Source organism: Heteronotia binoei, chromosome 10 (genome assembly GCF_032191835.1).
Source record: "Heteronotia binoei isolate CCM8104 ecotype False Entrance Well chromosome 10, APGP_CSIRO_Hbin_v1, whole genome shotgun sequence".
In the NCBI taxonomy this organism is placed as follows: domain Eukaryota; kingdom Metazoa; phylum Chordata; class Lepidosauria; order Squamata; family Gekkonidae; genus Heteronotia; species Heteronotia binoei.
In genome coordinates this window covers 1,229,944-1,257,011 of record NC_083232.1, presented here as the reverse complement: position 1 = coordinate 1,257,011, position 27,068 = coordinate 1,229,944, and the positions used below count along the sequence as shown (strand labels likewise).

The following is a 27,068-nucleotide window of genomic DNA, read 5'->3' as shown; positions in this document are numbered from 1 at the left end:
CTGGATGGGCCACTGGCCTGATCCAACAGGGCTTCTCTTATGTTCTTATGTGACACAGAGTGTTGGACTGGATGGGCCACTGGCCTGATCCAACAGGGCTTCTCTTATGTTCTTATGTGACACAGAGTGTTGGACTGGAGGGGCCACTGGCCTGATCCAACAGGGCTTCTCTTATGTTCTTATGTGACACAGAGTGTTGGACTGGAGGGGCCATTGACCTGATCCAACAGGGCTTCTCTTATGTTCTTATGTGACACAGAGTGCTGGACTGGATGGGCCATTGGCCTGATCCAACAGGGCTTCTCTTATGTTCTTATGTGACACAGAGTGCTGGACTGGATGGGCCATTGGCCTGATCCAACATGGCTTCTCTTATGTTCTTATGTGACACAGAGTGTTGGACTGGAGGGGCCATTGGCCTGATCCAACAGGGCTTCTCTTATGTTCTTATGTGACACAGAGTGCTGGACTGGATGGGCCATTGGCCTGATCCAACATGGCTTCTCTTATGTTCTTATGTGACACAGAGTGTTGGACTGGAGGGGCCACTGGCCTGATCCAACAGGGCTTCTCTTATGTTCTTATGTGACACAGAGTGCTGGACTGGATGGGCCATTGGCCTGATCCAACATGGCTTCTCTTATGTTCTTATGTGACACAGAGTGTTGGACTGGAGGGGCCATTGGCCTGATCCAACAGGGCTTCTCTTATGTTCTTATGTGACACAGAGTGCTGGACTGGATGGGCCATTGGCCTGATCCAACATGGCCTCTCTTATGTTCTTATGTGACACAGAGTGTTGGACTGGATGGGCCACTGGCCTGATCCAACAGGGCTTCTCTTATGTTCTTATGTGACACAGAGTGTTGGACTGGATGGGCCACTGGCCTGATCCAACATGGCTTCTCTTATGTTCTTATGTGACAGAGAGTGTTGGACTGGAGGGGCCACTGGCCTGATCCAACAGGGCTTCTCTTATGTTCTTATGTGACACAGAGTGTTGGACTGGAGGGGCCATTGGCCTGATCCAACAGGGCTTCTCTTATGTTCTTATGTGACACAGAGTGTTGGACTAGAGGGGCCATTGGCCTGATCCAACATGGCTTCTCTTATGTTCTTATGTGACACAGAGTGTTGGACTGGAGGGGCCATTGGCCTGATCCAACAGGGCTTCTCTTATGTTCTTATGTGACGCAGAGTGTTGGACTGGATGGGCCACTGGCCTGATCCAACAGGGCTTCTCTTATGTTCTTATGTGACATAGAGTGTTGGACTGGAGGGGCCACTGGCCTGATCCAACATGGCTTCTCTTTTGTTCTTAAGTCCTTGCATCTCCCCTGCTTGCAGTTGATAATAGGTAAAATCAGAATGCAGAGTGAGAGGGCCTCGCTACGCATCCCACGGGGGCATAAGTGGAAGCCAGCAAGGCTGAGTAAAAGAAGCAAGTGCTGTCCTCATGTCTGGCATTTCCTGCACTTTGCAAGCAACACCCCTTGAACTGCAGCTGGAGAGAGGGAATAGGGTGGCCAGATCCCCCGCCCATCCAGTGGGGAGACTTGGGGGGAGGGTGTTCCAGGATAGGCAGGGATGTTGCATGAGGGGCACTCTGGTTTTTGGGCAAATGTTATGGTTAAATGGGGCATAACTCATAGAGTTTGCCCAAGAACCAGAGCATCCCGCGCACAACATCCCCAGTGTGATGATGTCGTTGCTGGGGTTCCCCCCCAGCCAGCTGGTCCATGGCAGAGAGGAGCCCCCAAAACGGGGGGAATCTCCTGCTGGGACCTGGGGGCTGGCAACCCTGCCATGACATGTTCCCAGCAGAGTGTGTGGGATCCCCATAATGCACCGTAGCTTGAAAGCGAAGCAATTTAGTATCTGCCATTTTGGGTGTGTCCTCTTCTCTTCTCAGAGGATTGCCCAGTCCCCTCACCCAACTGTCAGGGGGGTTTGGGGGGTGCTCTGGAGTGGGCGGGGATATCATGCAGAGGCTGCTCTGGTTTTTGGCCAAAATTGAGCTTGAACCATAGAGTTTGCCCCAAAACCAGAGGGTCACCCACACAGCATCCTCAATGCGATGATGACACTTCTGGAGGACATCATCACCTTGGGAGGAATCCCGCCCCCCCCCCCCCGCTGGCCAGCTGGTCCATGGTGGAAAGGAGCCCCAAAACTGTGGAATCCCTGCTGAGACCTGGGGACTGGCAGCAACCCTACAATGACATGTTCCCAGCAGAGTGTGTGGAATCCCGATAATCAGACCTTAGATTCAGCAGGAGCTCACAGCTCCTGAAGCTTTCTGGGGGTTCCCCCTCCTCCTCCCCACCTCCCTTGTCCATTGAATAGGAGGCGCAGCTGCAGAACAGTCCCTGGATTAGGAGAGCGGGCAGCCAGCCAGCCGCCAGGGGCTTTGCCACGCCCCCAGCAGCCCTGGAGAAGCCTGTGCCACCCTTTCTCCACTTCTTATGTGATTTTGGGCAGCAGATGGTTTGCTGGGGGTGGTGGTGGTGGGGTGAGCCTCAGGTGAGTGAGGCCTGCTTGGGCTGGCTGGATCTCTAGCCAGCCCAAGTAGGCCTCGCTTGCCCAGGGCTCTCCCTTCTTGAGTCAGGTTGCTTTCGGCTGGTTGGGGGGGGGGGCAGCATGCGCTAATGAGTTATGTTAATGAGCTCCACCACCTATTTTTCTACAAAACGACCCCTGCCCACAATGCACCGTTAGACTTTCAGTCTGTGGCTTGGAAGCCAAGTGATTTAGCATCCACCATATTAGATGTGTACTCTTCTCACTCACTAGAATCCGTCAATATTGTTAGAGATTTTATCTAACAGCTGCCTGCCATCTCTTCCAGGTAAAGGAGGAATACCAAGCTATGGCCCAGATGGAGACCCTGGCTTTGCAGCGTGAGGTCCGGCTGGGGATGCTCTATGACTGCTGCAAAGATGCCCTCCTCCCAGGTAATTCCCCGGCAAGAGTCAGCCCAAGGAGAGGGTTTTGGTTCTGATTCTGGTCGGCTTTACATCACAGGAACAGTCAGAACAAGAGGAAGTAAAACAGTCCAGAAGTTAAACTTCCAGTAGATGAGGGCAACCACTTATATATTTTACTGGGCTGGAATATCAAAGGTCAGGATGTGTTGTGAGCCTGGCAGACGAAGAGCTGGGCATGCAGGATGCCATCTGGCACTGTGCCAGCTCTTCCAGATCACCTGTCAGGTGAGCCCCTCCCCCAGGCCCCAGATGTTTACAAAAGGCTCCGAAAAGCTCTAAACACGGAAGTTGCTCCTTCGTCCAAGCGGTTGGTTTCCTTGCCTGGCCCTGATCCTGTGTCTTTCCTGATTCATGGCCTGATTCAGCTTTATGGTTCTCTGTGCCCAGAACTGTGGTCAGAGCCTCAAGGGTGTCAAACATGCGGCCCGAGGGCCGAATCAGGCCCCTAAGCAACTGTCTTTTGTCTGCTTCCTTCTCCCTCTCGCTTCCCTCTGCATCTCAACTTGCTTTGCAAGGCTTGCTCAATTGCACAGGAGCTACAGAGCAAAACCTCAATTCTCTCCATTGGTTGAGGCTCCTGGTCCCCTGGGGAGGGAGGGAAAGAGCCAGAGCTTCCTATGCCCAGTTCCATGGATCTCATGGGAGAGATTCAAAGAAAGCACCTTTAAGACCAATGAGTGCTAATGTTTTAAGTGTGTTTTAAGTTAAAAAACAAACAAAAAACTTTAGTCATGTTTGTGTCCTTTAAAAATTATATCTCTGCTACCTAATCTTAAATAGGTACACACATGGCCCAGCCCAGCCCGACAAGGTCTCATTTATGTCCGATCTGACCCTCATAATGAATGGGTTTGACACCCCTGCTTTATAGACCCAAGGATGTTTTGGTTACGGGCAACACTGAGAACAAAGTTGGTGTCCAGCCAGGCACCTGTAAGAACAACAAGGTCTTATTCTGGGTATAAGCTTTTGAATGCGTGCACACTTTTTGTGACACACTGACACAGTTTTTCTCAACCCTTATATATAGGTAGAGGGGGGGGATTTAGTTCCTAGGAAGGCTATTTAAGTAACTGAACAATAAGTGCTGCTAAGATTGGATTAAAGCAGGGAGAGCCCTCTCAGCCCCACCCACCTCACAGGATGTCTGTTGTGGGGGAGGAAGGAAAAGGAGATTGTAGGCCGCTCTGAGCCCCTGTCCTTGAAGGAGCAGCTGCTGGGAGAGCCCTATCAGCCCCACCCACCCCACAGGGTGTGTGTTGTGGAGGAGAAGATATAGGAGATTGTAAGCCGCTCTGAGTTTCTGATTCAGAGAGAAGGGCGGGGTATAAATCTGCAGTCTTCTTCTTCATCTGGATGGCCAGGAAGCACCTGGAAAGCACCCAGGGAGTGGCGGACAGGGTGCATGCACGCTCTGGATGCTCCTCCAGGGCGCCTGCAGCCCATCCCTGTTCTGCAGACCATCCGGATGCTCCAGGGCACTCCTCTTTCCACCAGCTAACTTTCAGGTTGGCATGTTGCCACCCTGAGTTGGCAGTCTGGACTAAGCCCTTGTGTCCCATTCCAGTCCTGTCTGCAGATTTTGGGCCCAATGAGTGTTGGGAGTTCTGTGTTCAGCGCTTGAATCCTGGTGAGCGGAAATATGACAGGGATAGGGAATGGAGGAAGAGAGGGCTTCAGCCTTCCCCCCCAGCCTTTTTCCTGATGTGAAGCCGCCCACTGGGGAGATTTTTGGTTTTTTGCCCCTTTGGGGAACAGCATTAGGGCTGACAGCTGTGGCTCAGGGGATTCTTAAAAATTAGATTAAGAATTTTTATTTAGTTATGTATTTTTTGTATTTATATCCCGCCCTCCCCGCCGGAGCCTGCTCAGGGCAGCTAACAACATTGAATATCAACGATAAAACAATAGAACAATAAAAACAATTACAATAATATCAGTTAAAATTAAACAATTTGCAATTTAAATTATTAATGCAATTTTAAAACAACAGTTTTGGTGCTAAATTCCATGCCATGATGTTAGGCATCTATGTACTTTGGTTGAAGGCCATTCGAAATAATGTTGTTTTGCAGGCCTTGTGGAATTGGGCAAGGTCCCGCAAGGTTCTAACATCATCTGGGAGTTGGTTCCACCAGTGGGGGGCCGCAATAGAGAAGACTTTTTCTCTGGTAGCCTTCAATCTCGCCTCCCTCGGCCCGGGGATTTCTAATAGATTTAGTGATCCAGATCTGAGTACCCTCTGGGGAATATATGGGGAGAGACGGTCCCTAAGGTAGACAGGTCGTCGGCCATAAGAGGATAATTAAATGAGTATCTGCCAGGAGCAATAAGAAGAAAAGACTCCAGGCAGTGAAAAGAAGTTCTCGATTGGGGAGAGTCAGTTTGGTGTAGTGGTTAAGTGTGTGGACTCTTATCTGGGAGAACTGGGTTTGATTCCCCACTCCTCCACTTGCACCTGCTAGCATGGCCTTGGGTCAGCCATAGCTCTGGCAGAGGTTGTCCTTGAAAGGGCAGCTGCTGTGAGAGCCCTCTCCAGCCCCACCCACCTCACAGGGTGCCTGTTGTGGGGGAGGAAGGTAAAGGAGATTGTGAGCCGCTCTGAGACTCTTTGGAGTGGAGGGCGAGATATAAATCCAATATCATCTTCTTCATCTTCTTCAGTTGCACAATATATTTCACCTTTACCAGTGAAACAGTCAAGTCACATCTGAATGAATTTCTTCTGCCTCTACCTGAAGACAGCAAGCTTTAATAATGAGCCTTCTGTGCTTGTCTTTTGTCAGGAGCTCCTTTATGGGATGAGAACACCCTGGGAAAGAACATTCACCTGAAGCCCAACCCCGGGACTGAAAGTTCGATTATTGAATCAGACACCCTCCAAGACAAAATGGCCGCTCTGAAGGTTCCTGAGTGGCTTCAGGCCAGCCTGCTGTGTGTTCTGCTGGAACCCAGAGGAGCTGCACAGTACTTGCAAGACAGCAAGAGCTCCTGCCGCCAGGCTCGTGTGGCTCTCCTGTACACTGTCACGACAAAGCACAAGCAGATTGATGTGACAAAACTCCCTCGTCCTGAGGACTGTAAGGTGCCGACAGCCACCCATGTGGTGACTGAGGTACTGTATGGGGCTCAGGCAGTCTTTGTGTTTGATCAGGAGGTTTCTCCTTCTGAGGATCCACAAGAAATACAGAAGAGCCTCCAAGCTAAGGTTAGAAAGATACTTTCAGGTGCCACTGAAGGAATTGCCAAGGAGAAGACAGGGGGTGGGAAAATTACCTGCAAGATTTACAGTGATGTTCCTCTAGAGGATCATCCCATGACTTATCAACAAACTATGAACATTTTCTCCACCTTCCCTGAGCACCTGGTAGAGAGGGCTGTGCCTCTGAGAATCTGGTTATACCCTCTGAATAAACTGGGCTCCAAAATCACATGCCATTTCCATGAAGTCAGTTCAGAAATCATTTCTGAAGTCCAGAATGTCCTGCAGCAGTTGACGGAAATAGACAAGCGACGTAACGATCTGGCAGAAAATCCTGCAGCTTTGACTTTCCCTGAAATCAAGAAGAAACTCCAGCAATTCCAAAGTCTGTGTCAACAGTACAGGCAGACTCTTCAGAAACAGCTGTCGAGAACAATACCCATAATCCGCCAGGGTGCAGAAGAAGAAGATGCCCTCATGGACCTGTTAACCAACAAGCAACAAGCACTCTTCAGCAGCCAGCAACTCAGTGCATTTCTAGACAGAAGAGAGCAGGAGGTGGCGTTTGTAAATTCCTATCTGGATGTCCTAAAAGACGTGGATGTCGTGTCCACCAAGAAAGAATTAGACAGACTCCTGTTCAATCCAGTGCTCAAGAAGGTCATTGCTTTCATGTTCACTTCTTTACATGATGGCGACTCGTATTTATCTGACCTGGAAAATTCACTAGCAGTTAAGAAGAGCTGTCACACTGTACCAGTGAGTTCTGCCAGTGGGAAATTGTGGTTTGAGCACCAAGAGATAAGCAAAAAAGCACGTGCTTCTGCCAGGGCCTTCTTAGCGTTGGCCAACATGGGCTCAAACGACACTAAATTGATTGTCTCTGCTCTTCCAGATCAGGACCACCCAGGCGTTTCTATCTATTTGTATGAAGACGGAGAGCTGGTCAGCACCAACCTTGACCCTCCCTCCATCAGCAAGGTCCATCAGGGACCCAGAGTTGCTGGATCTGATTCTACTGTGCAGGAAGGTGAGGTGCAGCCAAAAGATACGGATGAAGGAAGGAATGGAAACCCATTTCAAGAAACAACAAGAAAGGAGCCACATGATAGACGTGGCAGGGAGGAGCCTGTTTATAGAGCAGACTTTGCTGTCTCACCTGAGAAGCCTGTGACGTCACCACCTCCAAAGAAAGATGATGAAAGAGTCAAAGCTGAAATGATCAAACAAAGCACCCTGATCAGCAATGAAGGCCTACTTCAGTTTTATCGACTTCCGTTAAAAAAGTCTGCCTCTTCTTGTGACGATTTCCTAAAATACACCCTAGGACGTGAAGAACCGAAGAGACCTCACAAAGTGATCATGGTGATGGGAGCGACAGGAGCAGGGAAGACCACACTGATCAACGGGATGATCAACTACATTTTGGGGGTGAAGTGGGAAGATGGCTTCCGGTTCAAGCTTGTCCATGAGCAGACCAACCGAAGCCAGGCTGAGAGTCAGACGTCTGATGTGACGGCTTATGAGATCCATTTCCAGAAAGGCTTCCAGATCCCCTATTCCCTGACTATAATTGACACCCCGGGATTTGGAGACACCAGAGGACTACAGCACGATAGACAGATCATCACAAAGGTCCAGGAATTCTTCTCCACTCCAGGTGGCATAGACCACATCGATGGAGTCTGCTTCGTGGTTCAGGCCTCTTTAGCCCGTCTGACGCATCCTCAGAAATATGTTTTTGACTCGGTACTCTCCATTTTTGGGAAGGACATAGAATCCAACATAATGATCCTGGTCACCTTTGCAGATGGGCAGTTCCCTCCTGTTTTAGCGGCCATCTTGGAATCTAAGGTGCCATGTGCTAAAGATGACAATGAGAACCCTGTTCACTTTAAATTCAATAATTCTGCTCTGTTTGTTAGCAGTTCCACAGCCGGAGAGAACACACTCAACTTTGATGCGATGTTCTGGAAAATGGGGACTGCCAGCATGAAGACATTTTTCCAGTCTTTAAATAGCCTAGAACCCCGAAGTTTAACACTGACAAAAGAAGTGCTCCAGGAACGAAAGAGTCTGGAAGCCGCGGTGGAGGGTCTCCAGCCACAAATCAAAGCCGGCCTGAGTACACTGGAGTCGCTGAGGAAAACAAAGTGGGCTTTGGAGCAGCATAAAGATGAAATGGATGCCAACAAGGACTTTGAGGTGGAGGTCGAGAGGACTGTCGCCAAAAGAATTGACATAACTGGGGAGTTCATAACTAATTGCCAGAAGTGCCATTGTACCTGCCACTACCCCTGTTATATTCCTGATGATAAAAAGAAAGACAGATGTTCTGCTATGAACAGGAAAGGGGACTGTGAAGTCTGCCCTGGTAAATGTAGATGGAATGTCCATTTCAACCAGAAATACAGGTGGGTGTATGAGACTGAAAAGCAGAAGCAAACTTATGCCCAAATCAAGGAGAAATACGAAAAGGCCTGCGGGCAGGCGATGACCACAGAGAAGATCTTTCAGCAGCTCCGGGAGGAATATGAGGTGATGGAAAGTGCTGTGTTCAGTCTCATTGAACAGTCCTCTCGGAGCATTCAGCGCTTGCAGGAAATTGCCCTGAAGCCCAACCCGATGGCCACTCCGGAGCACATCGACTTACTGATCCAGGCGGAGCAGCAGGAAGCAAAGCCCGGCTTCCAGGATCGTGTCCAGTCCCTGCAGGGGGTGAGAGAAATGGCTGTGATCGTGGACAAGATCGCCAGGAAGGAGCCGCTGCTGCCGGAAGATGAGATAGTGGCCAGAAAGTGTAAGTCTAAGACATCCAAAGGTCAGAAGATCTTGCGTATGTTAACAAGTTGGCTCCCCTCTATCTGATGAGCAATACTTAGGCTTTGTGTATTTGCTGAAGACAGCTAACATTAAGCGGGGTCTTCGCCCAACTTTGCAGCTTTTTGATACAGTAAGAAACAGAAGCATTCCTGGAGGAAGGTACTGAGTGCATGAGAACAAATGTTCTCTGTGTTCCAACAAATGAAAAGCTTATCTGCTGACTTGCTGACATGTCACTAGGCTACGAAACAAGCTAGAACAGCATGAGCCCCTGCGTAGAAACATGCTGAAAGCTAAAACCGTTGTTCTGTGGCAGATGTGTACCGCTTGCTTTCTAAGCACAGAGGAAGACAAGGGAACAGAGGCGACCTGCGAGAGGTCCAAAAATAAGGGTGAAAGAATTGTATGTTTGCTGTATGCTGCTCTTATCATTATAATGCCAAAATTGCCAAAGTTAGAATGCGCGTGCTTGAGAAGCTGTTTATTGCATTCTATAAAAGCTAACGCCATAATGTTTGGGGTGGACTCTCTTGGCTATTCTCTTTTGTGCTCTCCTTTACTCAAATAAAGTTCTGTTCTGCTTGGAAGGAATTCCTCCTGTTGTTTTTATTGGAGTGAGGGGCTAGGGATGCCAAGTCCAACTCAAGAAATATCTGGGGACTTTGGGGGTGGAGCCAGGAGACCTTGGGGGTGGAGCCAGGAGCAAGGGTGTGACAAGCATAACTAAACTCCTAAGGAAGTTCTGGCCATTACATTTAAAGAGACCACGCTTCTTTTAAATGCTTTCCCTCCATTTGGAATAATGAATGATAGGGATACCTTCTTTTGGGGCTCATAGAATTGGACCCCTTCCCCCAGTCCAATCTTTTTGAAACTTGGGAGGTATTTTGATGAGAGTGCTATGCTGAAAATTTGGTGTCTCTACCTCAAAAAACACACACATCCCAGAGCCCCAGATACTTTCAGATTGATTTCCATAGGGAATAATGGAGAATTAATCTCCATAGGGAATAATGGAGTGCCCAGCAGACATCTAAGCACGCTTTCTGATAATCCTGAAGCAGGGGGAGGGCCTTCAAACTGGGGGATCCCCTGCCCCAATTGGCAGCCCTATGAGGGGCACACCAGAAGAACTTCCTGTTTAGCTTACCTAATGTTACATAAATCCCAGTCGGCAGCCGTGTTGGTCTGAAGCAATAGAACAAAGCAGTAGACAAATGCACCTTTAAGACCAACTAAGTTTTCAGAATGTAAGCTTTCGTACGCTCTTAAGCAGACTTCATCAGACCGATGGGAATGGACTCAGCAATTCTTAATATAAGTGTGCAGTGTGGAATCTTAGGAATGTTTTTAGCAGATTAAAAGAATCACAAATAGGATCTGTGTTTGTTAGTGTAGGACAAAACGGCTCAAAAAACACTAGGTGATAAAAAGCAGACTGCTTTCGTAGGGCTGCCATAAATCTAGGTGACATTCTGGCTTTGTTGGTTTAAGTAGAGGGCATCTTTACTCAAGAGATTATAACATCCATATAGTTTGCCATAGTTTGGTATATGCAATAAGACAAACAGCCAATATCCCCCATTTGAGTATGTCAATAAACCCCCCCTCCAAAAACCCCAAATATTCTGATACACTGTTCTAAAGGAGAAATAATATAGGTTAGCCCTTAGAAAAACAGGCTGCATTAAAGTATAGTGGAAGGTGGGTTAGTATATGTAATGAGCCAAACAGCCCACATCCCTCATTTGAGCATGTCAACACGAAAAAAATTACATTGTTCTAAAAAAGAAATATATTGGAACAATGTGGATGCACAGCTATACTCAGTGGGAGTTGGTTTAGTATATGTAATGAGATAAAAAACCAATATCCCTGTTCAGTCCTGAGGAGGTGTTTGTTCCAAGTTTCATGATAATTTGTAATTCAGAAATTTCTCTCTCCATTCTGTTCTTGAAGTTCCTTTGCAGTAAAACAGCTACTTTGAGGTCAACCATTGAATGCTCAGGAAGGTTAAAGTGTGCTCCAACTGGTTTCTCAGTTCTGTAATTCCTGATGTCAGATTTGTGTCCATTTATCCTTTGGCAGAGGGTTTGTCCTGTTTGCCCTATGTAGAGAACTGAGGGGCACTGTTGGCATTTAATGACATATATAATGTTGGAAGATGAACAAGTGAATGAGCCTGAGATGGTGTAGTTAATGCTGTTAGGCCCAGTGACTGTGTTGTCTGGGTGTATGTGGCAGCAAAGTTGGCACTTGGGTTTATTGCAGGCTCTGGTCCCGGTGTTCCTGCTCAGATGCGATGTTGTATTGTTGTGGGTGAGGAGTTGTTTAAGATTGGGGGGCTGTCTGTGTGCAAGGCTGTGTGAAGAATGTAGATTTTCATTTGGCCTATTTCTCCATGTGTGCAGGGTGGGGGGGTTGTCACCATTAGAAGAGCACAGCTTGTTGCCACAGGAAGTCCCTCCCTCCTTCCCTTGCACTGCTTCTCAGTAAACTCTAGCAACGGCATGTGCTCAGTGCTGCCTTCTCCTTCCTCCCCCCATGTTTCCATTGCAATGCTCGAAGTCGACACCCTTTCCTGGGAGCAGGCCGGATGCCTGGCAACCTGCAGGAGACCTGGAGGTGGGAACGTGGGGGAAAGTGCCATCCCAGTGGCTATGTGGCATTATTTCCAGCTGCTGAACCAGGAAGTGACATCACATCACTCTAGGATTCAGGAGAAACTCTATGGTGAAAGGGAGAAGCAAATTTCCAGCCTGGAAAATTATATGCCGTCAAAGAGAGATTTTAAATTATTCTCCCCCCGTCCCCCCATGCTGGCCTGTGGAAGGACAGCGGCATGCACTTGGAGGGCTCCTGTTCCTCCTCTAAGTAGGATGCCCCCTGGATTCTACAAGGATGCCTCCCTCCCACCAAGGCCTTTGAGCACAGCCAATCCAACAGTTCCCAGCCCCCCCCTTGTGATTGGGCAGGGGGGAAATGGAGGGGAAAACAGAAGCCAATCACAAGTGAGGAGGGGGCCACAAGGCCCTGCAAGGGAAGCCCAGCAGGAGGGAGGCTCTTTCAGGAGGGAGCTGATCTCTCACCCCACAGTAAGGGGGAAATGCATTGTATTTTACTTGCTATATAAAAAGGTAAAGGTGAAGAGGGGCCCTTGAATAATGAATGAATACCTCAATAATAATAATAATGGAAAATATGGTTGTGCCTTCAAAAGAGAATGTCTGCTGCAACATTTAGAGTGACTGTTAAGAGGCCCCGCAGAGGAGCTTCTGCTAAACTGTTAAAACCAGACAGGCTAAGGGTGTGAATTCAAGATAACGGGGCCCCGCAGAGAAGGAGCTTCTTGCTGATAACACAGAGGGACAGAGCAGGGGAAAACTACAAGAAATTACTGGAAGGAAAGCAGGAGGTGGAGCCTTTGAATTAGATAAGAGGGGGCTTGTCTGCTTGTTTTGGGGATGAATAAAAATGGTCATAAGGCTGGTGATTTTAACTTAGTCATTTTGAGCTTATGCTGACAAGTTCTACTTTGATGTCAAAGTAAAATACCTCGCTTCAAACCAAGCAATGTGTGGGGCTTCGTTATTTACCTGCTACAAAGGCAGTCCCCTGTGTAAGCACCAGTCATTTCTGACTCTGGGGTGATGTCGCATCACAACGTTTTCACGGCGGGCTTTTTTTATGGGGTGGTTTGGCATTGCCTTCTCCAGTCATCTACACTTTCCCCTCAACAAGCTGGGTACTCATTTTACCAACCTCAGAAGGGTGGAAGGCTGAGTCAACCTTGAGCCGGCGACCTGAACCAGCTTCTGCCGGGATTGAACTTAGGTTGTGAGCCCAGCTTGGACTGCAGATGTACCTTAGAGACCAACAACAATTTTGGGGTATGAGCTTTCGAGAGTCCAAGTACCGGCAGAGGTGTAGCCAGGAGTTTTTAAGTTGGGGGGCTTTTTAAAAATTCAGGGGGCACTGAAATTTTTAAAAAGCCCCCTGACCTCAGAAAGATGGAAGGCTGAGTCAACCTTGAGCCAGCTACCTGAAACCAGCTTCTGCCGGGATCGAATTTGGATTGTGAGCAGAGAGCTTGGACTGCAGTACTGCAGCTTTACCACTCTGCGCCAGGGGGCTGCTGACTTGCTATATAACATTCAGGAAAAACAGTTTTTAAATCTGTTCCTGGCCTCTGCTTATTACTTGGAACAGCAATGAAAGGGGGTCGGTCTTAATAAAGGGCATTCTGGGCCCCCACTGGGAGTCTCCCCCTCCCATTCACGGGGCAGCAGTGGGGTCTGGGAGTGCAGAGCAGGCTCCCATACAGAATAGGGTTCCGATGACTGTCATGGCGTTCACTGGCAACCTGGCTGGCTTGTGGTCTCGTTCATGGCTGACCTTCTTCCAGCCACAGGCAATGCTCCCAGAGTCTCCAGCAGGAGGGACTTCCCTCCATGGTCCCAGTTGAGCCCCACCTAACTAGCAGACAGCAGCTCCTGGGCCTTGATCCTCTCAGAGTGGGGCAGCCCCATTTTTTTCAAGGGCCATCACAGTTTTCAGGCCTGCCCAGGCCTACCAGTGGGGGATTCCCTCCCTCCCTCCCAGGGCTGCTGCAGGAGCTGGCGACAAGAGCCGAGCTGAGCATGCGTGTTCCTCTTCCTGCGTCTGTTTGGAAGGAATCCTTGGCAATCAGTTCAGTTCAGTTACCTTTACTGGCATTAAAGGAGAGATAAAAGAGAGGGAAGGAAAAAACCCCAGATGTACCCACGTATGCATACAAATAGATACAACATGCCAACGTGAGTCAGGACAAAAGAACATTCTAAAAGGGTCTAAAGTCTGTACAAAAATAAGTCAAAAGTCAGTCTGCCTAATATAAATTAAAAATATAATTCATTACTGCGTATAAGAGCAGCCTACAAAAACTTTGCCACAGCATCAGTTGTGTTCCCATCTTTGTTGTTTAATAGATACAGCAGTTTATATGAATCCAGACGATAACTATTAAGAATTAACGATAAAATGCTGTGCCGAATATTAACATAATAACAGCATTCTAATAGAACAGCATTCAAAAGAAGCCCGCTTAAAATCCACCAGGGACCGGGCCTTTTCTGTCATGGCCCCCTCCTGGTGGAACCAGCTGCCGGAAGAGGTGAGGGCCCTGCAGGACTTAGCCCAGTTCCGCAGGGCCTGTAAGACAACCCTCTTCCGGCTGGCCTATGACTAGCTGGTACAAGAAACAAGAAATCAGGTGTAGTTATAATAGAGGTTACTGTCCCTAATGTCTTAAATATTTAAATGGTTTAAATGTTTTAAAATTTTAAATGTATTAATTATTTTAACTGTTTTATGCTTAAATTGTATTTATGTGGTACTTGTGCTGTGAGCCGCCCTGAGCCACTTGTTGGGAAGGGCGGGATAGAAATTATAAAATAAATAAATAAAAATAAATAAAATAACACGAGACACAGTTTCAATGGACCCCCTTGCACAAGGGCATCGTCGGTTAGCAAAAGGTGGACTGTTAAACCTCCCAGTTAAAACCGCTGAAGGGAGGGCATTGAACCTAGCAAGGGAAAAGATTCTGCGTAACGCTGGCAATCTGGTTCACCATCGTGGCCATTTCTCTCCCCCACACCCCCCTTCCTCAGATGCCTCAGGGTGGGTGGGTGGAGCAGCTGGGTTGCCAAGTCCATTTCAAGAAATACTTGGGGTCTTTGGGGGTGGAGCCAGGAGACTTTGGGGGTGGAGTCAGGAGACATGGGGGTGGAGCCAGGAGCAAACGGGCGTCCCGGGGCTGGGCTCCTGGAGGTGAAGAGCTGCAGCCCTTCCCTTCCCTTCCTGCTAGGGTTGGCAAGTCCAATTCATGAAATATCTGGCAACTTTGGGGGTGGAGCCAGGAGAATTTGGGGGTGGAGCCAGGAGACATTGGGGTGGAGCCAGGAGCAAGGGTGTGACAAGCATGATTGAACTCCAGAGGGGGTTCTGGCCATCACAGCTAAAGGACCACATACCTTTTAAATGCCTTCCCTCCATTGGAAATAATGGGAATAATAGGGGCACCTTCTTTTGGGGCTCACAGAATTGGATCCCTTGGTCCAATCTTTTTGAAACTTGGCTTGTGTTTTGAGGAGAGGCACTGGATGCTATGCTGAAACTTTGATGCCTCTTCCTCAAAAAACAGCCCCAGATACCAGTGGATCAATTCTCCATAATACCCTATGGGAATCGGTCTCCATAGGGAATAATGCAGTGCCCAGCAGAACAAAGAAGGAGTCAAGGAGCACCTTTAAGGCCAACAAAGCTTTATTCAGGATGTAAGTTTTCGTATGCATGCAGACTTCATCAGGCAAGAGAGAGTCCCCAACAGATGTTTCCTCCCCCTCCATGCTTTCTGATGACCCTGAAGCGTGGGGAAGGGCCTCCAAACCAGGGGATCCCCTGCCCCCACCTGGGGATTGGCAACCCTAGGAAGCAGGGACCAAAATTTTGTTCTACTTTCATTTTTTTTTACAGTCATGATTTTTGGGTACTGAAATTCCTAAAGCTGAAAATGGTTTCAGAAATCACTCCCTAAGACAGAAACAGGTGGGAAGAGCACCAGGCAGGAAACGAGAGAGATTTATGTGATTTGCGTTCTGTTTTGCAACAGCCAATGGCTGTACCCCATTTTTGCTTGGTTTATATGATTTTGGGGCTACCACCTCTGTCCGCAGTGGCAGATTTGTCTCAGGAGGAGGAGAGGCTGGGGGGAGGGGTGTGTGAAAGAGCAGAAAAATGAATATCCTGTTTGAATTTCGCCTGACAGTCAACCTTGTCAAACATTAATCACTGCTTGCTGCTATCATTGACAAACAGAGTCTCTGCCAGAGCCACATGTGCAGTGAAGAACATGCAGAGCCCCCCCACATTGCTCAGAGCCCCCCCCCCTCCCCCGCTCCGGGAACCTCTTAAGGACTACCAGTTTTGCGTCTAAGGGTGCAACCTCCTGGCATCCCACACCTGGTTTCCCCCCAGTCCTGCAAATTACTGGAAGTGGGCGAGGTTCAAGGACAGAAGGGGGAAGGAGGGCGGGCTCAGGGGGGCTGTCCCTTCTTCTTCAGCCCTCCAGCTTGTGATGCTCAGGTCAGAGTCATCCCGGTGATCATGAAGATGCCACGGCTGCTGCGTTGGATTCTGGCCGCCCTCTTGGTTGTCGTGCCGGCTGCCCTTGCCGCGATTGAGGTGAGCTTTGTGGAGGTGAAAGTGGAGTCAGGTGGGAAGAAAGAGACGGAGGGGCCAAGAAGAGCCGAGCGGGACAATCAGGCCACCCCAGTCCATCCACAGGGTGATGGATTCGCCCAGCCGGGCTGCAGCCACTGAACATGGAGGGGGGGGGGCTCTCTCTGCATACAATACTCACCAGCCTTGGCTGTGCCTGGCATTTCGGGGGGGGGGGCATGCAGGAGCCCCCAAGGTCAGTCCAGCAGCCCGTCTTCTTTGCAGGGCAGGTGTTCCTGCCTTTGGTGAGACAAGCTGTAGCCTCATAGTGCATCTCAATTTTAAAAAGTTTTATTAGTTTCAGAAAGAACAGGGGTAGGGAACAGAGGGAATAGAGAGCACAATACATTTTAACCTTATTCTGCATAAAGATACTTTCAAAGAGTGGGAGTCTTCATCTGCAATACTTTACATAAATTGTCCTATATGATTCTCTCTTAAGCTAAACATCATCAACATTTTAATATTTTATATTATAAATCTTTTGGTTAAGATATCTATTGGTTTTGACAATTCCAGTAAAGGCAATTTTGTAATATAAAATACAGGAAGAAAGGAGAAATAAGTTGACACCAGAGAATCTTAAGAGTCTTAACATAAGAGAAGCCATGTTGGATCAGGCCAATGGCCATCCAGTCCAACACTCTGTGTCACACAGTGGCCAATACACACACACACACACACACACTGTGGCTAATAGCCACTGATGGACCTCTGCTCCATATTCTTATCCAATCCCCTCTTGAAGCTGGCTATGCTTGTAGCCGCCACCACCTCCTGTGGCAGCGAATTCCACATGTTAATCACCCTTTGGGTGAAGAAGGACTTCCTTTTATCCGTTTTAACCTGACTGCTCAGCAATTTCATGGAATGCCCACGAGTTCTTGTATTGTGAGAAAAGGAGAAAAGGACTTCTTTCTCTACTTTCTCCATCCCATGCATTATCTTGTAAACCTCTATCATGTCACCCCGCAGTTGACGTTTCTCCAAGCTAGAGAGCCCCAAGCGTTTTAACCTTTCTTCATAGGGAAAGTGTTCCAAACCTTTAATCATTCTAGTTGCCCTTTTCTGGACTTTTTCCAATGCTATAATATCCTTTTTGAGGTGCGGTGACCAGAAGTTATTACCAGCACCTTCCTGAATGTGTGTACTCATGGACTGAGGAATTTTCATCTCTTCTGGACTTTATGAATTGTTACGAGCGCTGTTTGGGTTTGTAACTCAACATATGTGGTATTCTTGAAGTCCTAGTATTGTTGTAACTATGATGGTTGTAATCAGTGTCAATTAAGACGCTGATTTGTTCAATGGTAAGCTATTATAAATAGCAACAGGAAAATTAGCACTGTGTGTTTAAGCATTGTTGAACAAGCACTGTGTTATAGCGTGGTTATCTCCAGGATCCACACCTGGAAGCTGGCAACCCTAAAATACTGCAGTGGACACACCTAGGGCATAACACGTGAACTCCAGGCTACAGAGATCAGCTCCCTTGGGGGAAATGGCAGCTTTGGAGGGGGGGCTGGATGGCCTCGCATCCATGCTGAGCTCCATCCCCAGGCTCTGTGCCCAAATCTCCATCTGAGGGACCCAGGGGGGGGGTCAGTGGGGGATCTCAACACAGAGAAGTAGGATGTGCATAACACAGTGGTCTATGGGCTGGTCGGCCCCCGTAAGCCTTCAGTTCTCCACTTCCTGAGCCAAAGAGGGTCTCTCCCCCTGGATCGCACCCAAGTGGCCACCCGGGCTTATCGCTTCTCTCCCCCTGCAGGCACCCCTTCCAAATTTGGAATCAGGAGCGAGGAGGCGCTTCTGCCCTGGATGTTATTCGTCTATCTTGCAGGTAAGCAGCAACCGGGGTTGGCCCGAGCCAGACCCAGTTCAATCCCAGGCCAGCCAGTTCTTGATGTGGTCTCTGCCCCCCCCGGGTCCTGTTGCCCACCCCCACTGGAAGCAGCAGTGGGGAGATGTGTCATCACCTATTGAAAGAGAAATGATCTATTGAGCAGTGGTTCCAAAATCATGGCGGGTGATTTGAAGAAGGGAGAGCCTCTTGAAACACAGCAGCATCCGGGAGGTGTGTCATCACCCATCGAAGTCAAGCGCAAGCAAGAACATGGCTGCAAATCTACCTAAGTTTTGGAACTTGACCAGAGTTTTGTGTATGAACTTCTCTATTGTTGAATGTAATTGAATGTGTATATTATGGCTTTGGTACATGTATGCGGTAAAGGCATTGCCTTCCTTCCCAAAGCATGTATCAGGTGCCATATTAACAAAACCCAGGTGGTATTTCCGAGCAGTCACATGTGGTTCTTGAGCTGTGGCGTGAGTGTTGCTGGTTTAGAATGTGCCAAGGAAGATCCAGCCAGCCCCTTCCCCCAGATTGCTTTTCGGTGGAGTTTAGTCTAGGTCGCTCCACACTCAGCCTGAGGATAGTTACAAGCTGAATTGGAAACCACAAATTGGCAGCTGGAAACTGCAGCAGAGGACTGAACATATGAAGCTGCCTTATACTGAATCAGACCCTCCTTGGTCCATCAAAGTCAGTATTGTCTACTCAGACTAGCAGCGGCTCTCCAAGGTCTCAAGCGGAGGTTTTTCACACCTATTTGCCTGGACACTTTTGAGTTGGAGATGCTGGGGATTGAACCTGGGACCTTCTGCTTACCAAACAGATGCTCTACCACTGAGCCACTGCCCCTCCCCAGGTATGAACCTGGATGTCATACTTCATGTGCATCCATTGATAGGAGTTTTCCTCTCCAAATTAAGTGCGGTGACTGAGAGGTGATAGGATCACCATCTTCAAGTCCTTGAAGGGCTGTCATCTAGAAGATGGGGTGGAATTGTTTTCTGTGACTCCGGAAGGTAGGACCAGAACCAATGGGTTGAAATTAAATCAAAAGAGTTTCCGGCTCAACATTAAGAAGAACTTCCTGACCATTAGAGCGATTCCGCTGTGGAACAGGCTTCCTTGGGAGGTGGTGGGCTCTCCTTCCCTGGAGGTTTTTATACAGAGATTACATGGCCATCTGACAGCAATGAAGATCCTGTGAACTTAGGCAGATCATGAAAGGGAGAGCAGGAAGGGCTGTATCAGGGCTTAGTTCTTAAATTTATTTATTCCTTCCTTGGATTTATATCCCGCCTTCCCCACCAGGCTCAGGTAGATGCTCTTGTAGCCCTTTCTTACATGCTCAGGTAGATGCCGTTCGCCACTTTGAGATCAGTCAGCAGTTTTTCTCCAGGACAAAACAGGAGTCGATTGCACCTTTAAGACCAACTTAGTTTTATTCAGAACGTAAGCTTTCGTGTGCAGGCACACTTCTTCAGACTTCCTCGTTTGAAGAAGTGTGCATGCACACGAAGGCTCGCGTTCAGAATAAAAGTTGGTCTTAAAGGTGAAATTGATTCCTACTTTGTTCTACTGCTTCAGACCAACCCGGCTGTCTATTTGGATCTTTTTCCAGGCCAGTTTGGCCAGGGATCCTGGAGGGTTTTGCCATCTCCTGGGCATGGAGCCTGCAGGGTCACTGGGGATGTGTGTGTGAGTGTGTGGGGGGCGTATTTGTGAATTTCCTGCATTTCCTGCATTGTGCAGGGGTTGGACTAGATGACCCTGGAGGCCCTTTTCAACTCTATGGTTCTGTTATTCTTACCTAGCCAGCCTGGATCCTTGCCCACCCCAGGCAGGGTAATGCCCAGGACAGCTCTTTCACCTTTGCTCCTCCTGCAGGGTGAAAACCAGCCGCAGCCCAGTCCCTCGCTGGAGTCCATCATGGCCCTCCTCGAGTCCATCAAGGTATGTCTGGGGGTGAGGAGGTAGGAAGCTCAAGAGGAGGGGAGGGAACACCCTCTTCTGGAGCTGAGTCCCACTCTTTGACAGCCAGTTTGGCGTACTGGTGAATTGTGCGGACTCTTCCGGGTTTCTGGGAGAACTGGGTTTGATTCCTCACTCCTCCACTTGCACCTGTTGGAATGGCCTTGGGTCAGCCATAGCTCTGGCAGAGGTTGTCCTTGAAAGGGCAGCTTCTGGGACCCACCCATCTCACAGGGTGTCTGTTGTGGGGGAGGAAGGGAAAGGAGATTGGAGGCCGCTCTGAGACTCTGTCCTTGAAAGGGCAGCTTCTGGGAGAGCTCTCTCAGCCTCTCTTGCCTCACAGGGTGTCTGTTGTGGGGGAGGAAGGGAAAGGAGATTGTGAGCTGCTCTGAGACCCTGTCGTTGAAAGGGCAGCTTTTGGGAGAGCTCTCTTGGCTCCACCCACCTCTCAGGGTGTCTGTTGTGGGGGAGGGAGATAAGGAGATTGTGAGCCACTCTGAGATTCTGAGTGAAGGGCAGGGTATAAATCCACTATCATCACCTTCTTTGCTGAGCTCCACGTCCCAACAGGGCAGCCGCAGAGAGTCCTGCCTTTATCCACTGGGAGCGAAGGGGCCTTTCTGAGCCACAGCCCCCCTCCAGTGTAGCCGTTTCCTCCGGGGGGGCTGAACTCTAGAGCTTGGTGCTCAGTTGTAATTCTGGGAGGTCTCCAGGCCCCGCCTGGAAGTTTGCTTCAGAGTGTATCCAGAGGGTTAGTCTGCAGTAAAATAGCCAGAATCTAGTCCACGAGCAGAGCACCTTTCACAGACCCACAAGAGTCAAAGCTCTGACTCGTAAGCGACGAAGGCAGCCTTGGTTCTCCAGAGCTCGTCCCCTGAAAATCTGGTGGGTCTCAAAAGTGCGGCTGGACCCAGACACACCTGAACGTGGGTCACCCTCCTCCCCTCTCTTTGGGCTGCTAAGGAAGGGGTGCTTTTCCCTTGCTGAGAAGGAGAATGAAGCCGGGCCCCTGCATTCCTTCCCTTGGCAGAGGCAAACATCTCTGGAAGACTCCGTGCTGGAGATCCCCAGCCTGCAGGCTGAGCGAAGGAGGCCCCAGACTCCTTGCGTTGGCTGCTTCGAGCCTCTGGACACCTCCAAGGTAAGGGATGGACCTGACCGGCTGGAAGAACTCCTCTCTGCTCCCAGGGCTGTCTCTTCGGTCCTTCTAGACAGTGTCGTGTGGTGGTTAGACTAAGATCTGGGTCTGGGTTCAGTAGGAGCCCCGTGGCACAGAGCGGTAAAGCTGCAGTACTGCAGTCCTAAGCTCTGCTCACGACCTGAGTTCGATCCCGGTGGAAGCTGGGTTCAGGTAGCCGGCTCAAGGTAGATTCAGCCTTCCAACCTTCCGAGGTCGGTCAAAGGAGTCCCCAGCTGGCTGGGGGGAAAGTGTAGAGGACTGGGGAAGGCAAGGGCAGACCACCCCGTAAAAAGCCTGCCGTGAAAACATCCTGAGTCGGAAAGAACTGATTGCTTGGCAGGGGACTGCCTTTACCTTTTACTGGGTTCAGCTCCTCAGTTTGCCATGGAAGTAACGCCATGCCCGGATGAAGCACTGTCTCTAGCAGTGCTTTTGGGAATAAAAGGGGGAGGGAGCTCCTTGGGAGCTCCTTTTGAGAATAAAGAGGCAAAGACAGACATACACTCCACCGCACTGTTGCGCTCCCTCCTTCCGAAGACCCACAATCTCCCTTGGTGGTTTTGCAGGGTGGTTCCCCTCCCCCTGTCTCCATCCTCTCTTGCTGATCACACGGCAGACCTTTCCCCCATCCATTTCGAGTAGAAGGCGTGAATTCTCCCCTAAGAACATAAGAACATAAGAGAAGCCATGTTAGATCAGGCCAATGGCCCATCCAGTCCAACATTCTGTGTCACACAGCGGCCAAATATATATATATATACACACACACACACACACGCACTGTGGCTAATAGCCACTGATGGACCTCTGCTCCATATTTTTATCTAACCCCTTCTTGAAGGTGGCTATGCTTGTGGCCGCCACCACCTCCTGTGGCAGTGAATTCCACATGTTAATCACCCTGTTCTTAGACAAGGGCTGAGTCCCTTTCATGGTGTGCAGAGCACCAGGCACACAACACAATGGCTCCAAGGCTGTTTTCCTGGAAGGGAGTGTAAATATTGACGGGATCCAAGTGGGAACTAATCATTAGCCAGGTCATGGGTGACCTCAGATCCCAGAATCTGGACCAGGGTTCGCACTGCTCACATCTATTGCGACACCCCGTAATTGGGGCTGCCCTTGCAGAGTGTACAGCTAGACTGCTCTCACAGGGTTGCCAAGTCTGACTTAGGAAACATCTGTAGACTTTGGGGGTGGAGCCAGGGGACTTTGGGGGTGGAGCCAGGAGTGAGGGTGTGACAAGCACAATTGAACTCTGAAGGGAGTACTGGCCAACACATTTAAAGGGACCACACACCTTTTAAAAGCCATCCCTCCAGTGGAAATAATGAAGGATAGGGACACCTTTTTGGGGGGCTCATAGAATTGGATCCCCTGGTCCAATCTTTTTGAAACTGGAGGGGCGGTGTTGAGGAGAGGCATCAGATGCTACATTGAAAATTTGATGCCTCTACCTCAAACAACAGCCCTACCCTGAGCCCCAGATACCTGCAAATTGATTCTCCATTATACTCTGTGGGGACTGGTCTCCACAGGGTATAATGGAGTGCCCAGTGGACATTCAACCTCCCCCCCCCGCCCGCTTTGTGATAACCCTGAAATGGGGTGAAGATCCCCTGCCCCCACCCGGGGATTGGCAACCCTAGGGCTTGTGACTCAAGGGGAGGGGTGGGGTGGGCCTGGCTGTCTGACCGTCTCTCTTTCTTCTGCCCAGGTGGCTCTCCGGGCCAAAAGGGAGGAGAGGAAGGTGGCCTCCGGGAGGCGCCTCAGGAAACTGCCGGGCACCAGGCCCGTCTGCAGGGGCTGCTTCTCTGGGCTGATGCTGACCGGCAGACCCGCCGAAGGAGGCGCTGGAAAGACCTCGCCAAAGAGCCTTTCAGCTTCTGGGGAGGTGTCCAGTGAAGGAGATTAGCCGCCTGCCCCTCTGCAGCCCAGAGCTTGGAGCCTGATCCCCCCACCCCACCCCAGTGGACAGCCCAAGAAGACGTGATGCCAGCAGAGCAGAGCCCAGGAACTCCGGACAGGCCACGACCACAATGAGTAAGAGAGGGCTGCCAGAGAAGAAGGCAGACCACTCCCCTCCCCATGTGAGAGTCCCCAGAATCACAAGTGCCCTCCAGGCAGGAAAGATCAGTTCCCCTGGAGGGTGGCTCAAGGGCATTAGGCCACACCGAAGTATCTCCTTTCCCCAAACTCTGCTTTCCCCAGACTCCACCCCTCAAATCTACAGGAATTTTCCAGCCTGGAGTTGGTAACCTGATGTAGGTGGCCAGGCTGGAGTGGCCTGTTAAGTTCTGACTGCTGGCCCTTTCGCGTGTGTTTCAATGGCTCATTTTTTGAGAACTGCATTCCAAGCTCTGGATGCAAGAAGCAGGCTGTAAGCTCATTTGGTTGTGTAACTCAGTAATTTCTGGGCGGACAGTCATGTTGGTGGTCTCAAGTAATTTCTGCTAATCTTATGGACAAAATCTTGAAAGTGTAATTGAACACCAGGGGGCACTCTCGCGTATACACACTGCCGCTTGTGACAGAAAAAAAACACTGGAGGAATTGTTCGAATAAAGGTTTCAGAAATGAAAACGTGTTTTGTTTTCAGATGGGAGAGGATTTACAAATATTTGTCAGTTGAAAATAAAAGCTTCAGTTGCAAACAGGCAATTTTTCCCCAGGGGAAAAAATAATCACTGAATGGATTCCCTTCCCTCTGATTTGTCTATAACACTTAATAATAATAATAATAATAATAATTTTTAATTTATATCCTGCCCTCCCCGCCGAAGGTTCATGCAACTTCAAAACTTCAGCTGCAAATGCATTTGATTTGGGGTTCAAATATTATTCCCCCCTAAGCCTGGCAACTGGCAGTCATTAACTCAGGTTGTTTCTCCATTCCTAGGCACACATTCAGAAAATTAATTCTTTTTCAAATGCCTGGAGAGACAAGTACAGTTTTAAACCAGTCTGCCCAGTGGCATGTTTCACCCAGGAGTGTTCCCAGAGCCTGGAACAGCCTTGCATATGGAGGCCGGGATCTGACTGCTGGCCCTTTCGTGTGGCTCAATGAGCCACACGAAAGGGCCAGCAGTCAGATCCCGGCCTCCATATGCAAGGCTGTTCCAGGCTCTGAGAGCACTCCTGGGTGAAACATGCCACTGGGCAGCCTTGCATGGAGGCCGGGATCTCCCCTCCCCTCCCCTGCCCCAACCCCAGCACCTGCTGCTTTTCAGTGGGATGATGGAGCCCTTGCTTGGAACTGACCTGATGAATCTCTGCAGAACACCTGCCCAGGAGAAAGCAAGGGGCGACTCCCCATCCCCTTTCTGCCCCAGGAGAGGGTCTGCAGTGGCCAGAGGTAGTGGGGGGGGGCACTCATGTTCAAATCCAGCCTCTTATGGGGCTATAATATAGCAGTTTCAATGCAAGGAAGAAATGCTGTGAGCATAGCTCTTTTATTAAGCACAGCATGGTAGTGGCTGAACTCTAAGACTGAAGAACGGAGCCACGCTTCAAGGTTCCCGCGCAAGGATGCCATTGGGTCACTCAAACCAGTAGGGGGTCCGTGATTGGAGCAGGGCAGCAGGGATTTGGCTCCTATTGCCCATTGCTCCTGAGTCCCCACGCTCAGTCCTAACAGCTCCAATGAGCCAGGCAGGAACACCATTCATTATACACAACCTCAGTCCTCCTACACAACAGGGGCACAGCTTTTGGGGGGCTGCTGGCAGGGCAAGCATGGGGCTTCCACCTCCTCCTGTGCAGCCCCCTCTCCAAGGCCAGATAGGCCCAGGGAGACCCTCCGCTGCTCTTTCTCCCCCAAATATGCTGCAACCAGAAATGCCCCCCCCCCCGCTTTATGCTCAAGGCTTCCACGTGGGGTTGCCAACCTGCAGGTGAGGCATAAAGGTCTTCCAGGTGACAGGAGAAAATGGCAGCTTTGGAGAGCAAGCTCTGTAGCATCTACCATCGATTCCAGGTGAAATCCCTCCCCAGCCCCCAACTCTGCTGCTGCACAGGCCCTGCCCCCAAACATCCAGGCGTTTCCTAGGCTGCAGGCTTGGTTGTCAGGTCCAGTTCAAGGAATATCTGGGGACTTTGGGGGTGGAGCCAGGAGACATTAGGGGTGGAGCTGGGAAACATTGTGGGTGGAGCAAGGTTGTAACAAATATAATTGAACCCCAAAGGGAGTTCTGGCCATTACATTTAAAGGGATGGCAAACCTTTTAAACACCTGCCCTCCATTGGGAATAATGAAGGATAGGGGCACCTTCTTTTGGGGCTCATAGAACTAGATCCTTGGGTCCAGTCTTTTTGAAACGTGGAGGGTACTTTGCGGAGAGGTACTGGATGCTATGCTAAAAATCTGATGCCTTTACCTCAAAACACAGCCCTCTCAGGGCCCCAGAGACCCATGGATCAATTCTCCATTATACCCGATAGGAATCGGTTTCCATAGAGAATAATGGAGTGCCCAGCAGATATTTCCCTCCCCTCCCCTCGCTTTCTGATAACCCAGAAGTGGGGGGAGGGCCTTGAAACTGGGGGATTCCCTGCCCCCTCCTGGGGATTATGTATACAAAACAACCAAAAGTTATAGTGGCCAAATAACTAGGATATTATTCATGAAACATCAAAAGTGTTTTGGGAGGTGCTTTCTTTGTATTTCTTCCATGGGATGCAAGGAACTGGGCAAAGGAAAGCGCCTTCTTTCCCCAGGGGGCAGGTGGGAGGAGCCTCAGCCAACAGAAGGGAGAGAGGCTTGGCTCAGCAGCTCTGCAGTGTGATTGAGAGAGCCCAGAAAAACAAGCTTTGCCTTTCCCGCTTCCTCCCCAAGGGAGGAGCCTCAGCCAATGGAGAAAATAGAGTTTTTGCTCTGTAGCTCCTGTGCAATTGAGCAAGCCTTGCAAAGCAAGCTGTTATGCAGAAGGAAGCAAGAGAGAGGGAGAAGGAAGCCACTGACAGCCAGTTGCTCGGGGGCCTGATAGGAGCCCTCCAGGGGCCTGATTCGGCCCTTGGGCTGCACGTTTGACACTCCTGGACTAAAATGTCTTCGATGCAATTTGCACACCAGCACTATGCTCAAAAAAGGCTCAAGGCAACCCTAGCTGGAGGTGGCAATTCAACTTGCCTCTCCAAAAGTTGGGCCTAGTCTCCGGACAGCAGAGGTCGGTTCCCTAGAGCAGGGGGATGGGGGGCAACGGTAGCTCTCCAGATGTTTTTTGCCTACCATCAGCCCCAGCTAGCACGGCCAATGGCTGGGGCTGATGGGAGTTGTAGGCAAAAACATCTGGAGAGCTACCGTTGGCCACCCCTGCCCTAGAGCAAACGGCTGCTTTGGAGGGTGGACTCTCTGGCATTTATACTCTGCGGAGGCCCTGCCCAAAGCCTGCCCTCCCCAATTTCCCGGAATTCCCTAACTGGGCTCTGGCAACCCAAAGGTGCAGCTTGTTCCAGTCACATCTTGTCCTGTCCAGACTCAATGGAAAAACCCCAGGGCTGGATTTGATCCTGGCCTGAGCTGCACAGGATTCCACACCCACCCACCACCCCTCACTGATCGGGTCCCTTCCTAGGGAACATTTGCTAATAGTTAACGACTGTAGTGCACTCCCCTCTTTGCTGAGGGGGCCTGCCCGGCAGGAGAAAAAGGGGAGAGAGATTCCCCGAGAGAGGCTCCTCTCCAGCACCACAGCCATGGGGGGCTCTGCGCTGCTCTGGGGTGTGGTGGCCGCCTTCTTCGCGTTGGCTGCTCTCGCTGGGCCAGGGCAGGGGGCTGAGCTCCGACAAGCTGCT

At 49.9% G+C, this 27,068-nt stretch overlaps 2 protein-coding genes across 2 annotated transcripts in view; both read left to right on the top strand.

The window, feature by feature from the left end:
* The first annotated feature begins 2,842 nt into the window (after window positions 1-2,842).
* LOC132578061 (uncharacterized) lies at window positions 2,843-9,599 on the top strand. The gene is made up of 2 exons (XM_060247891.1): window positions 2,843-2,954; window positions 5,774-9,599. Exons 1-2 carry the CDS (start codon window positions 2,870-2,872, stop codon window positions 9,055-9,057), a joined length of 3,369 nt encoding a protein of 1,122 aa, XP_060103874.1. The 5' UTR covers window positions 2,843-2,869; the 3' UTR covers window positions 9,058-9,599.
* Window positions 9,600-16,068: 6,469 nt separating this feature from the next.
* LOC132578065 (uncharacterized) overlaps window positions 16,069-27,068 on the top strand; it is a 33,969-nt gene continuing 22,969 nt past the window's right edge. The window contains exons 1-4 of the mRNA XM_060247894.1: window positions 16,069-16,236; window positions 18,044-18,115; window positions 20,012-20,077; window positions 21,126-21,236. Coding sequence (XP_060103877.1) covers window positions 16,159-16,236; window positions 18,044-18,115; window positions 20,012-20,077; window positions 21,126-21,236 — 327 coding nt within the window. The 5' untranslated portion in view covers window positions 16,069-16,158. The remainder of the gene's footprint in view (window positions 16,237-18,043; window positions 18,116-20,011; window positions 20,078-21,125; window positions 21,237-27,068) is intronic.